The 14,400-nt window shown below is 34.2% G+C and overlaps 1 protein-coding gene across 1 annotated transcript; it reads right to left on the minus strand.

Moving 5' to 3' along the window:
• Positions 1 to 10,438: 10,438 nt before the first annotated feature.
• Positions 10,439 to 13,875, minus strand: LOC134248947 (uncharacterized). Its single transcript, XM_062731329.1, has 3 exons — positions 13,633 to 13,875; positions 11,457 to 11,693; positions 10,439 to 10,611 (listed from the first exon to the last, which is right to left on the minus strand). Exons 1-3 carry the CDS (start codon positions 13,852 to 13,854, stop codon positions 10,588 to 10,590), a joined length of 483 nt encoding a protein of 160 aa, XP_062587313.1. The 5' UTR covers positions 13,855 to 13,875; the 3' UTR covers positions 10,439 to 10,587.
• Positions 13,876 to 14,400: the final 525 nt, after the last annotated feature.

Genomic DNA, 14,400 nt, shown 5'->3' on the forward strand with positions numbered 1-14,400 from the left:
TTATCTAAAGCTGTATAAAATATGGGATATGCACACATTAATAAATTTGTTATTCATTCCTCTTCCTTTTCATATTTCTATTTAATTTTTATATGCCCCCGGTTTGTAAATATTTCGATGAAATCACCCGCATCTAGGATAAATTTGTTGATGTGCACCAACCGGGACGGAAGTACCAAAGAACGATAACTCTAACTTTACAAATGTTCTGCATAAAAAAAATTCAGGATTTGTAATAACAATATTGTGATATTTGGTTGATTATATCGTAGGTTAAAAGTGAATCTATATCCATCAGAATCTACTAGTTACAGCTTTCTAGTGATATATCGAACTTACCGTTACATGTAACATGAAGAGAAAATTCGGGATTTATTCCCTCTCGAATTTAATGTTCCGAATAACATATTACACATTATGATGACGCCCGAAAATACAGGGTACTTCCGTCCCAGTCAATGCATATCACCCTAGATGCGGGTGATTTCATCGAAATATTTACAAATAGGGGCACATAAAAATTAAATGGAAATATGAAAAGGAAGAGGAATGAATAACAAATTTATTAATGTGTGCATATCCCATATTTTATACAGCTTTAGATAAATAATCGAGCGAAGTTTAAGCGAGGTGAGGCGGATACGAGAAAAGAGTTGCAAGCCTTCTCTCTTTATATGTATCAGTCGAAAACGACATATTTAAAAACAGCTTGTAGAGACAAAAGAGTTACATTATTGATAACATATAGTGCATATTAGAATAGAAAAATAGGGAAAAGGTGACTCGACCCCAGATTTAAAAAGAAAAAAAAATGAAAAGGGGGGGGGGGTCCATACCCCAAGCGCCTATGGTTTATTTATACATATATCTATATGAAATTTATGTGTATTAATAAAAAAAATGTACTAAAGAATAGAAACAATTTTAGAACGCATTGATGATTATTTTTCATGCCAGACATTTGTTCACGATTTTACCGGATAACCCTTGTAAATAGATATAAAATCATCAGTATGATATACCTCTGTTGACCCAGTGTGGAGGGAATTCAAGTTGCAATGACTCCTTTTCAATACATCCTGTTACATTGAGAAAACTGATGTTTCCAAATGTCTGAAAAGTATACAAAAGTACTGTAGACTTCTCATTTTTGCGAATACTTTTTATCGCAAAAGACTCTTTATCGGCAAATTGCGAGAAAAACAATTCGTGAATGGACTGTTGATGGAGATTTTATACAGATTTCAGCATGTAAAAAGAAAAGTGAGTAATTTTATTTCGCAAGGACGTTCTTGCAAAATTACACCATAATTTACTCCACAAATATTTAATAGGAATCTTCAGTATGCTAAATAAATGTTTTCATCACAGCCATGTAATGAATGTATAAATAAACACATACATATTTTTTTATATAATATAAGAAATATTTATAATACAGTGGACCTTCAGATATCCGGACGCCAGATATCCGGATGCTTCAGTATCCGGACGATTTTTCATCGGAACGAAATTTTAAAATGTTATTGTGTCTTGTTTATCTGGTGATTCAGATATCCGGATGCTTCACATATCCGGACAAATTGACTGGGAACCAAAGCGTCCGGATAAATGAGGGTCCACTGTATATACTTTTACTTTTTTATCTTATTAAGGTCTTCCGTCTTCACGGAAGACCTTATAGTGATTCTATTGTTTCTTATTATTATTATTATTCTTATTTTTTTGACTTTCTAATTTTGTGCACGCGATTTCTCGAATACTACTGGATGGAATGACGTGAAATTTTCAGAAATGATGTGTCGTAAAATGAATTTATTATATCCGAGAGAAAATTTGGAATCTCACTTCCGGTGCCAAGTTAGGGACAATTTCCTGAAATAAAAAGGACATTTTGTCCGCGATTAAACTCCAAAACGGTAAAAGATATCAACATGAAACTTTCAGGGATTATAGATCGTGATATGTACCATCCAGGACGCGACTCTTCGTTCGTCGTCGGTACTTCCTGTCGTTAGGAGAAGCGAATTGAAAAAATTGCATTTTCTAACTTTTTTGTTTTTCAATATTTTTTATTAATTTTTGGAATGATAATAGAGACTCTTTAATTGATGCTTACTATGTAAGTTGTTTGGATATTGGTTCGTCTGAACTCTAGATATTAACATTTGAAAATCTGAAGCGGGACCAAGATGGCGGCTCTCTCTGTCAACTCCGCCATTTCGCGAGTAGGGGTTTATGGAGGCAGCTGAGCGTTTGATTAAACGATTCTGACATAAGGATACATGAAATGTAAAAAACTACTTCGACTCTCACGTAGTAGTGAAATGGTTGGAGGAGTTACCTCCCGTTACTTGTTTATATTATAATAGATAATCAATGTAAATATTGTAATTAATTGGTCAATTGACAAAAGAATTATACAAGTATTATTGATAAATGATGTTCTGTTAGAAAATAATAATAGTGTTGACAAAAGAAAGGCAGTCTGTGGTATTTTATCAATATGATATCTGATAACTTTTGATCATTGATTAAGTTGAGGTACAAGGGGGCAGTACAGCCAATTGGCTTGTGTCTTCACTTTGGTACAGAAACCAATTAGTGTATCGATCAAATGGAATTGTGCAAAGTTACCGTAGTCAGTGACTAGTTAAAATATAGCTTTGTGACGTTAGCTATAGGTTTGTCATTAGGACAGAGAAGCTCTTACAAAGTTAAATACTGTGTAAGTATATTGTAGCTACTTGGCTAGAGTTATATAGGCAACTTGGTAAGCAGTAAGACACCAGGCAGGTGTTAAAGGCTAAATCAAGAGGCAACAGGCAGGTGGCTGTTGACTTATATAGTCAGTTGTATGGTGAGGCAATTGTCATATGGCACCAGGCAGGTGCCGGTATTAACTGAAGATATATAGGTGTACAAAGCACTTAGGTCATTTGATTTAAAGACACCAGGCAGGTGTCATATTATTATCTGTAAATATTGCATTCAATCATATCCCCAGTAAAACTCGGTAATCCGAGCACGGACCTACTGACCGCTCAGGTCCGACACGTTACAGTAGTAAGTTGCAATTGAGTGTCAATCTTCAAACTTAATTTCCGTTTCACTGCTTTAGTGTAACTGGGCTAGATACGATATGTAATGTGTATAATGTGTTACATATACTTTCTTAACGTTGAAATAAAATAAAGGCGCTAAGAATGTTTTATTTTTAAAATTTAATTGAAGCTATGATACCTATTTAATAGATCAGTCCAAAGAAAAGGCGCGAATATTTAATGATGGCGTTTGGCGCGAAATTATGAATGCTTTTTATAATTCTTAGACAGGTGAACTGTTGCAAAATATACACAAGTATGTTTAGAGCAGTACTCTCAATAGCTTAATGGTTAGCGCGTTGAGGATAAAAATAGTAAAAAAAAAAAGCGCATTCACGTTGGCGACATGGGTTCAATCCTCCTTGTGACCAAAATTTTGAATCTCTTTTCAGCTCGATTTTACGTGGGTTTCTTTTCCTAAAACGGACGGAAGACCTCTCGTTGCTCGCAACGAGATCGTATCTAGTTAACCTACTGATACGAAGGTGGCGCCGATATTGGTAACACGTAAAAATGCAACTTCAAAATACTTGGAATTCGTCTTCAAGAGAACTTTTATTAACGGCATATAATGTGGAATCCAAGCCTTGAAGGTAATACTCATTACCACGCCAATATCAGAAGCCATGATTGGAGCTGTTGGATTCATCATCTCAAAATAAGCTGTTTTCTTCATTTCCTAAATGAATAGAACAAATATTTCAATAAGTTTGTATGGATATTGCAAATCATAGCCTTTTTAAACTCGTACGTTTTACGAAAAAAAAATGCAGCTAAAACAATCCGTCTTTTCCTTAAACTTCAATATGCCAATAAAGAAATTGACGCGGTTAGTATATATAATATTCTGAGTCACAAAAGGGCCCAGTCTTGTATTCTACCAAATTTCAAATTCAAGTCTACACCTTGTAGTTCCGACAAATATACATCGACCATTGCTTCCAAACGTTTCATTTACACAAATAACTTTACATAGCCTGGATACAGAGCATCTAAAACATAATCCTCCATCGTGTTCATGTACTCCTTCGCCCTATACATATAGTCCTGCTGGACATTTTATTACGGGTGACGTAAATATAGTTTATGATGAAGACCGTAGATCGGATCATTTATTTTAAAAGGTCCTAAATATAGGGAACCCCGATACTTCAACTGGCGTCGAAATAAAAAAAAATATGGATTCTGTTAAAAATTACTCCAGAAGATGGGCCAGATATGAAAAAGAAGACGTTGACACCTTGTTAGAATGGATTAAATGTATCAGATCCATGTTAAAGTCGCGTATTAAGAGATTGACGGGCAATATGAAAACCATCTATTCTTTTGTATTCAATAATCCAGAAGTGATTTTTTAGATTGATTACATGATCAGTACGTACTGGTACCTGCTAGCAAAGCAAGTAACAATATTGTCTTCGTTTATAAGGGTCATTATATAAATTGTATTCTAGAAGAACTTGGATTTAATTCTACAAATGGTAATCCTACTTATACTCATACTTCCCTTTCTAAGGAAGAAATTCTTCAAAGTAATATTTCAGTTTAAAATATTTTTAAATATTCCACAGAGCCAAAATAAATTCAAAGTACCCTACAGTATTGGATTCCGAAACTTCATAAAAATCCTTACAAACAAAAATACATTGCAGGTTCCAGTTAATGTTCATCCAAGACTCTTTCGTTACTTCTCACTAAGATATTGATAGTAGTGAAAGAAAAACTTTAAGAGTACTGTGCAACAATATCTTTAAGAACTGGTACGAATCAGATGTGAATACACAAAAAGTCCAAAGAACTTTTGGACAATTTGAAATCACAAGAATTAACCAAAATCATCAGCTTAAAAACTTAAGACTTTTCAACTTTATACACAACCATTCCCCACGATAAATTAAAGTCATGGCTTTTTGATATCAGTGACAGATGCTTTTTTAATAAAAATGGAACTCGTAAATTTACTTACCTGGTCAATAGTCATTTGCAAAATTATTTTGTTAAAACACATTCTGATTGCACACACAAGTACTCTGAAGTTGACATCAAAGAGATACTTGAGTTTCTGATTGACAATATCTATGTGGTTTTTGGAGACTAGGTCTTCCAACAATCTTTTGGAATTCCGAAGGATACCAATTGCGCTCCGTTATTAGCAGACCTATTTTTATATTCACATAAAGCAGAATTGGTGCAAAATCGTATGCATGAGAAGAAGAAAACACTTGCTGTGGCCTTCAACTTAACATATAGATATATCGACGACGTATTGTTAAGAATGGTCATTTCCATTCCTTCATCGATACGATATATCCTGGTGAGCTTGAGATAAAGAATATCACGGAGTCTGATTCATCTGTTTCATACTTGGATATTTTGCTTGAAAAAGACGTTAATGGTAATCTAAAAACCAACCTAAATGATAAATGTGATGAATTTAACTTTTTTCCTATCGTCTCTTACTTATATAGCAATTTACCTTCATTACCTGTATACAGAGTATATATTTATCTCGTTTAAAGTCATCATTTCGTAAGTTCTATGGTCGATACAATGACCTTGTCAGCAAAAACAATTTATCATTGAGTCAAATGCTGATTAGTCCATAATATATACACTGAATTGACGATGGATTTTTTCCGTTATTTCCCGATCATGACAAGGAGCACACAGCGGATGTGACCGATAAGCAGAGGATGCTCACTCCTCCATGGAGTTCGAGAAATCACATACCCTTGACATTGTGAGGATGCGCTGTTCTATATCCTTACACTTTTTCCAACGTCGTTGTAGCCTTATTGTGACGTCACGTTAAATCACGTTTCTCCGTGTATATTTCTACGCGTGAGTATAAACAAAAATGATTTTCAAATCAATTTCACAGTTGGCTTTGTATAAACAAAACACAGCGAATTGCTTATACATGAATGCTTTTTATCTTACCTCTAATACTAGAAACAGCATATCCGAATTTTTAATAAACACTCAAGAAATAATTAATACTGTTATCCATACGAAAACATGTTTATGTCAGGCTCTAAAAACTGAAAATCTTCCGTATCTATATCAAATTTCTTTACACAAGTTAAACTTTTTGAATTGCTACCTTGTATTGTGACAGATTTTTAATCCCACTTAGAATTTATTTTATCTTTCAATTTGTGTTTGTTCAGGGTAGAATTGTCAAATATATTTTATTTTATTTTTTATTTATTTTTATTTTTCCTGAATATGCATGAAATTTACAAAAAGTATGTCTAAAAAAAATCTTTTGAGCAAAACTCTCAAACCCCTCGTGTTTTATTTATTTTCTCATAGGTTTATATAAGTCAATGTATACAAAACGGGTAACTCGAGGGAGTCGTTAAAAAGTATGGAGGAGTAATTTTCATCGTATGGGGGAGTAGATTTTCACTGCTTCAGAGTCAGAAGAGATATGGGTCACGTCATTTTTCGGTATATGTAAGATGTATTTACAAAAAACAAATAGTAGGTAGCAATAGTTAAGCTTTATCCTGTTCATTTGTCCGGCTATCATATATGTCCAGTTTTCCCAAACTATTCGAAAGATTTCATATTAACGTTGAACGAGTGGACAAAACATTTATGGTTTGCACAATCTCCGGCTTATGTAGGGGTTCCGACACTCAAGCAAAAGCAAACGTTTATCTTTTAAATGCAACAATTAAAACTTGTCGAGACATGATAAAATTAATAATTTAAAAGATATTTTCTCTTCAGACAGTAATTATTACATAGTGGGGAGTAGTTTCTTGAAAAACACAACGCATTGGGGAGTCGCACAATAAGATGTAAATAGTACTATCATTTTAAATATCGACTTTTCCTTTGCTTAATGCTTTCTTTCATATTTATTTTGATGATTTTATATATTTAGTAAGGGGACGACCATTTGATTCTGAGGGGGGAGGGGGGGGGGGGGGGGCTGGCAGATTTTGGAAATAAATAATCTGTCCCTGAAAATGTTGAAAATAAATAATCTGTCCTCCACTACAGAGAAAATAAATAATCTGACCATGACTTCTGATAATTTAATATTGTAAAAATACCTTTTTTATTTACATTTAATTTAATCCCAAAAGTCTTCAATTCAAATTTTTTTTTGGCTCGCTTAGCTCGCCATTTTAGAACCAAATAGTATTTGAAATCAGATTACCAGACTGGATACTTGTAGTCAGTTTATCAACATGGCAATGTGTACTTAGTAGGTGTGATGAATAACTTTAAATACAAACCAATTCATATACACCACAAAAGATAAATTTTCTTGTCGAATAATTATACTTTCCAGATAAATTAATACAAAATATACACTGGCAGATTTAAGGGGGACGTACATGTGTACGACCCCAGGCCCTCCCTTAAAATTTCAAAGTATGATACTAATAATCATAATAATAATGCCATATTTTGGGACAATACCAATATTTTTGTGCCTAGTTTTACTCTTAAAATACACAAAAACCAAAGAGCTGAAGCCCCCTGGGCCCTTTTCATTCAAAGTATGATATGACTGAATAATGTCATACTTTGGTACACATCTAACCAATTCCTACAAAGGTTTTACTTTTATACATATTGAAAAAAACCCAAGAGCTTCAGGTGGCTTTGCTCCCTAAACTTACTTCATTCAAAGTACGGTATGACCAGTATTAATTGTATCATACATTGGTTCATAACATAAAAACCAATACCACTATAATAGTGCCTGGTTTTACTCTTAAAATACACGAAACCCCAAGAGCTTTGGGGGGGGGGGGGGTTACTCCCTTGGCCTCCACCAGGGCTTCGCCCAGGACCCACTGGAGCCCTTACGGCGGCCCCAGACCTCTTGCCGAAAAAAAGTTATACCTGTCCCCTCCCCAAATCCTGTATCCGAATATGGTATATAAATGATTAGTCTTTTAGAATCATTTGATCAAGGTACGGTAAGACATAGAAGAAAATAAAATAAATAATCTGTCCTTGATAATCTTGAAAATAAATAATCTGTCCTCGACAGGCATGAAAATAAATAATCCGTCTCGAAAAAATTTGCCAGCCCCCCCCCCCCCCTTCAGGATCAAATGGTCGTCCCCTAAAATGTAACATGGATGAAAATCAATGTAAACAATATGTACAAGTAAGAATAAAAACATATATTTATCGTTCCCTATTGTGAAGTGCATGGCTATACATGTATACCAGTACTTCATATACATTACTACAGCTGTACATGTACATTTGATATGGATACAGCACGGATGAGCAGTGGCAAATTCCCAAAAAATCAGCATTTTAGATTAGATACCCTTAGGCAGTAACACATAAAGTCGAAGAAATAAATACTATGATATGGAGGAAGGGGGTGGGGAGAATAAGGGCTTCAATTTTTATAGGCCACTTTCCTTCGCACATTACATAAATAAACTCTTCTAAAGAATATAGTCCGAAAGAGAGCATGTTATTTGAATATTTTCTTTGTGAATTTTATAGCACTTAACATCATAAGAGCTTCAGACCCTGCCCTTCCCAGGAATAACAATTTTAAAATATATTTCACGGAGTAGACATGTATTATAAAGGTGCTTCCAACGTTTGTTGCAGAAAAGCTGAATCAGAATTATATTTGTACGAAACCCATTGAGCTCTTTTTTGTAGGTTAAAAAAAAATAATTCGTGTTATAATGCGTAACGTATCGAGGAGGAGGGATCTCCTTTCTTATTTTTTCTACAATCTAGTATCCGAGGGTTATTGAAAAGTTCGTGTACTAGTGCCATAAATCAAAACTATTCAAGAATGCAGCAAAGAGATTTTACTTTTACACTTTGAATTAATTATCAATGTTCGCGGAAGCAATGGAATGACAATGTGGCGCAACCTCAAAATACTATATCGTATTTAAAAATCATGAAGTCTAACTTTAGAAAAACTCGCATTAACTTTGACGGTACATGTATGAACAACGTTGAGAAATGCAAAATGTGACGATGATATAGATTCAATATCAAGAAACCTAAAAATTGTAGCTTGTGATGTGACCAATGTCAAAGTACACTGCGGGTGAACAAAAATGTCATCACGATGATTTCATAATAAACAGTTAAAGGTATCTCAATTCATTTGTCAATTGTGTTCTCGGACAAAAGCGCGTTTTGGCGATTACTCGAACAAAACTTTTTGACTTCGGCCTAACAGCATATAAGGCAAACGCGTTTGGTTCTTCTGTCCGACAAAGAGCATGTTGACCTCGAAACCTGTCTATGTCAACTTTCACACCTTACATATACCGAAAAAAGACGTGACCAACATCTCTTTTGACTCCGACTCGATAATAATCTACTCCCTAGTACGTATACGTTGAAAACGACCCTCAATACTTTTTAGCGACTCCCCAACGTTACCCGTTGTATACGTAGTGAATGCCGCTATCTGATCAGAAGGATTATCACCTTCTTGTATATTCTGTGTATTTATAGCAATTTACGGTTATCGCCCTTGACTTTCATATTTGAAAATCGTCCAGACCTGATATAGAGGTATTGAAAATATTTCCCGTCATCGTCAATTGACCAAAACTTGTGCAGCCAGTTGCCGTGTATAACCAAGTGACGTTTGTTTAAGCCAAGGGGTTATAATATTACCGACTGGCATTTGTTTTGCCAAGTCTCTAGAACTACCCTGTGGTCTTTATATAGTCAAGTGGCAGGTACTTGTATTAGCAAGTGTTCTTTGTATAACCCAAGGGGTTATATTATTGCCGATTGTCAGGTATGGAAGGTAGATTTTGTGTAAGCCAAATGGTTATAGCATATCCTAGTGACTCTTGATTAGCCAAATAACTATAGAGTTGAGCATTGCAAAGTAGTGTTCATTTAGCCAAATGGCGCCAAGTTTCGCTGGTTAATGCAAAGTATAGCAATAGCAAAGTGGCAGGGATATTAGTATATATTGTTTTTATTATACACCGCCCGGACTAGTGTCAACTATTTTAAAACATATTTAATACTTTGATATGTATGTTTTGCATTATTATTGCCCTCATAAGACTTGGACATTAACCAAGTAAGGGCCTAAGGAGATCACTCTGGTCCCCCACGTTACAAAATGATTGAGAATCAGCATCACGTGATGATCTGTGGGGAAACTGTTCAAAACTTTGAAAAGTTAGTAAGGTAATGATGAGAGTAAGGCACTTCAAAGTTTTTTGATTTTGTTAAAGCACAGCTTCACCCCCCCCCCCCCCACCCCAAGAAAAAAACAACAACAACAATATAACATTAAAAAATAACACTGAAAGACAAAATTTATCAATTTAAAGAAATGTTTGAGTCAGTGCACTGGTATCTGGTTAAAACTTCTTTAACTAGCTTCTGAATGCCCAACTTTTCCAAAGCTTTGCCTTATATATATCCTTTGGCAAGTCCATTCAAGAGTTGTCAGGTCGACATCATTCCACTATTTGAAGTCTTCAATACGTTTTATTCAAATGGTCCTTAACCATTGCACCTGTAAATTCGTATGCAAAACTTTGACATACTGCTGTTGCCCTGCTCCTTTCCCTCCCCAGGGGACATGATTTGAAAAACCTTGAATCTACATCACCTTACTATACTTCTGTATTAATATGACTAATAATGACTCATCTATTTTTGAGGATAGTTTTAAAGGTATTTCCTTTCTGAAATCTCATGGCAAACTTTGATCCTCTGTTGTGGACCTGCACTATCCCCAGCACTGGGGTCATGATTGGAACAAACTTGAATTTAAACTATCTGAAGATACTCCTGATATAATATGACTTATCATGGTTTTGCTTTTCTTGAAATGTTTAATGGCATATCTTATATATTCCTTTGTAAAACTACGAGTCCCTTTTGTGGCCCTTCCCAACCTCCGGGGGTTATGATATGAACAAACTTGATTCTAGAGTATGCAATGAGGCTTTCATAAGTAATTATTTCTTGCCCAGTGGTTCTGAAAAAGAAGATTTTGCCAAATTTTCACGAATTCTTAATTATCTCCCATTGAAAAAGGGCGTAGCACTTTCCATGAAAAAACAAGAATCAACTTCCCCAAAGAATGCTTTGTGGCAAGTGTGGTAAAAATTGGCCCAGTGGTTCTTGAGAAGAAGTAGAAAGTGTGAAAAATTTACAGACAACGGACGACAGACGGACGCCGGACACTCTTTGATCAGAAAATTTTACTTGAGGCTTCGGCTTAGGTGAGCTAAACATGATGTAAATACATATAAAAATATATAAAAAAAAAAAATACGTAACAAAATTAAATGAATGGTGTCATCGCACTCACCTGTTGATATTTTTCTACTAATATCGAGGAAAACTTCTTACCAGGAATGATGTTCTTACAGTCCAGTTGACGAAATGAGTGGGGCATGTTTTCTCAATGCCATTCTGTGTGTACGAAATCTCGGCATTCGTGCTTACATTCTGTTTGTCTTCTAAGGATTTTGCGTTATGCAGATATACAAAAAAATCACAAATAAGCTGATTTTCAGAATAATTGGAATAGTACACAAATGTTCTGATCAGCTTATAACCACACCCTTTTTGCCTTTGGAATGCTGTCTACAATGAGAAAAACAATGAAAGAAAAACAAGATGTGTTTGTGAAGTACTGATGCCCCCGTATGGTAACAAAGCAAAGTTTAATGGAAATGCTCACGGTCAAAGTCATTGGTGTCCAATGAAAGGTCTTGCCACAAAAAAAATACATACATAAAGTATGGAAGCACTAGACTTAATCCCTCAGAAGTTACGACAAAGGTTAAAAAAATTAAAATGTCTTCAACGTTCACTTCAAGGTCAAAGGCCCTGTTATCAATTGAAATGTATTGTCACAAGGATTTAGTATGTAGAGTATGAAAGCACTAGCCCAAACCCTTTAAAAGTAATGATCAAGGTTTGCTTTTTAAAGGTAGGTCTAACTCCAAGGTCAAGGTCCATGGGTCAAATTCTTGGTATGCAATGGAGGGTCTTTTCACAAGGATTACATAAGTGAAGTATGAAATCACTTGCCCTTAGCTTTCAAAAGTAAAGACCAAGGTTAAAGTTTTTTCTTAAGTAAGGAGATCTCCAAGTCAAGGTCAATAGGTCAAGGCTATTGGTATCCAATGAAATGTCTTGCTACATAAAATATATATAAAAAGTAGGAAAACCCTAGCCCTAACCGTTCAGAAGTTATATGGCCAAGGTTAAAAAATTTAAAATGTAGGTCAAACTCCAACGTCAAGGTCAAGGGTTCAAAGTTATTGTTATCAATTGAAAGGTCGTAACACAAAGATTAAATGTGTAAAGTGTGAATGTACTAGCCCTAACCCTTTAAAAGTTATGGTCAAGGTTTGCTTTTTAAAAGAAGGTCAAACTCCAAGGACAATGTCAAAGGTCTTGGTCTCCAATTAAGGGTCTTTTCACAAGAATTACAGATGTGAAGTATGAAAGCCCTAGCCCTTACCGTTCAAAAGTTATGGCCATGGTTACAGTTTTTTCAAAAGTAATGAAATCTCCAAGGTCAAGGTTTTTGCTATCCAATGAAAGGTTTTTCAACAAAAAATACATATGTGAAGTATAAATGTCTTGATATCTACTGTTCAAAAGATATGACCAAAGTAAAAGTTTGGAATTTTTGTGTAAAAGTGCGTCAAACTCCAAGGTCAAAAGGTCTAATTTGGTAATACCCAAAGAAAGGTCTTGTCACAAGGAATACACAAGTGAAATATGAAAGTCATAGCTCCACTAAATCAAAAATTATGAGCAAGGCTAAAGTTTTTGTGGACAAACAGACAGACGGGGAAACTGACAGCTAGAAAGACTGACAGACACCTAGACAGTCAGACGGACACGACAAAAACTATATTAACCCAAAACTTCGTTTACGGGTGCATAAATATAACATAAAAGCCAATTATGTGAGATATATTTTTTTAGATTATAAGAACCGGGCATTTTTGTGACCAAAATAAAATAAATATAATAAGAAAATGATTTTAAAAAATATTTAGACAAGCCCTCCTTTTCATACATTTAGATGTCAGCTGCAGTCAGTTCACCTTACTTGATAACAAAGTCAATGCATTGCTCAACTTTGATTATTTAGCCACCTTCAGTTAAAATTTGAAAATAACATTTGAAGTTTATTAGAAATTGCAGTAGAAAAACTGTCCTTAAATATTAGGCAAACTCCGTAGAATTGATTTATTATTAAAGTGGCAATCATAACTTATCAAGCTATATACAGGTAATTCCTTAAATGCTTTCAATACATTTTTTCTTATTTATATTTTAAAAAAATGGTTTAAAGAAAACATTACCTTTTCCATGTAACAAAGATTTAAAAAGCAAGTGTCAAAATATGATACAGACACTTTTAAAAAAATGATGAAGTTTTCTGCAACTCAAATGTAAAGGAATATCTTGTCAAAAGATAGGTTATATTATATAATAATTACTATTAAAACAATCAAAATCCTTTTCAATTTTATTAAATATTAGAAGCAAAAAATCTCACACTATCATATCGAGGCAAGAAAGCATAACGAACTTCGTACTCCATATTGCCTACATGACGAAAATCAGACAATGCAACGTCAATATTTTCGCCAGGGGTTTTCACGAAAATTACTAGGTTTTCGTAATAGCCTCTTGAAGGATTGAGAGTTATCCTGAGAGAAGCCTTGGAGCCAATATAAAGGAAAGATGAATTTGGTGTGTTGAGTGGTCCAATATTCATCGCAACACTTGCACAAATATCTGAAAATAATTTCCTACTTATTTAATCTCTGAAAATCATGATCGACATCTACATTCCATAGGTTGATTCAAATTTGCTTAATTTATGAATTACTGACTACAAGAAATTAAAGTGAAACATAAAACATAAAAATAATACATTTACATGTAATTAAAGGTACTTGGACACAGATTTGAAGTTATTATTTTCTCTATAATATTACGAATTATATATTTTAATAGCATTTCACACAAAAATTAATTAAAAATCTTATTTCGTTTAAAAGATATTGAAATTTCAAATTTTTCGGCGGGTTTGATTGACATATCCTTGCACTCTCACTATTTTATTTTATTCTTAATCCTTAGGAAAAATGGCAATCTCGTTTTGTATAAATGAATAATATTAATACTATAATCCAGAAAATTCAGAGTAGATATGTTCGAAAGCAAAACAAAAACACAATATATTGTCAGTCCGTGCAGATGTGGTAAGCAGACTGTGACAATTGAACGCACCCGGTGAATTCTGAATATAAATAATAAC

This window comes from Saccostrea cucullata, unplaced genomic scaffold (genome assembly GCF_032062105.1).
Source record: "Saccostrea cucullata isolate Sc308-1 unplaced genomic scaffold, CSIRO_AGI_Scuc_v1 ctg2279, whole genome shotgun sequence".
In the NCBI taxonomy this organism is placed as follows: Eukaryota; Metazoa; Mollusca; class Bivalvia; order Ostreida; family Ostreidae; genus Saccostrea; species Saccostrea cuccullata.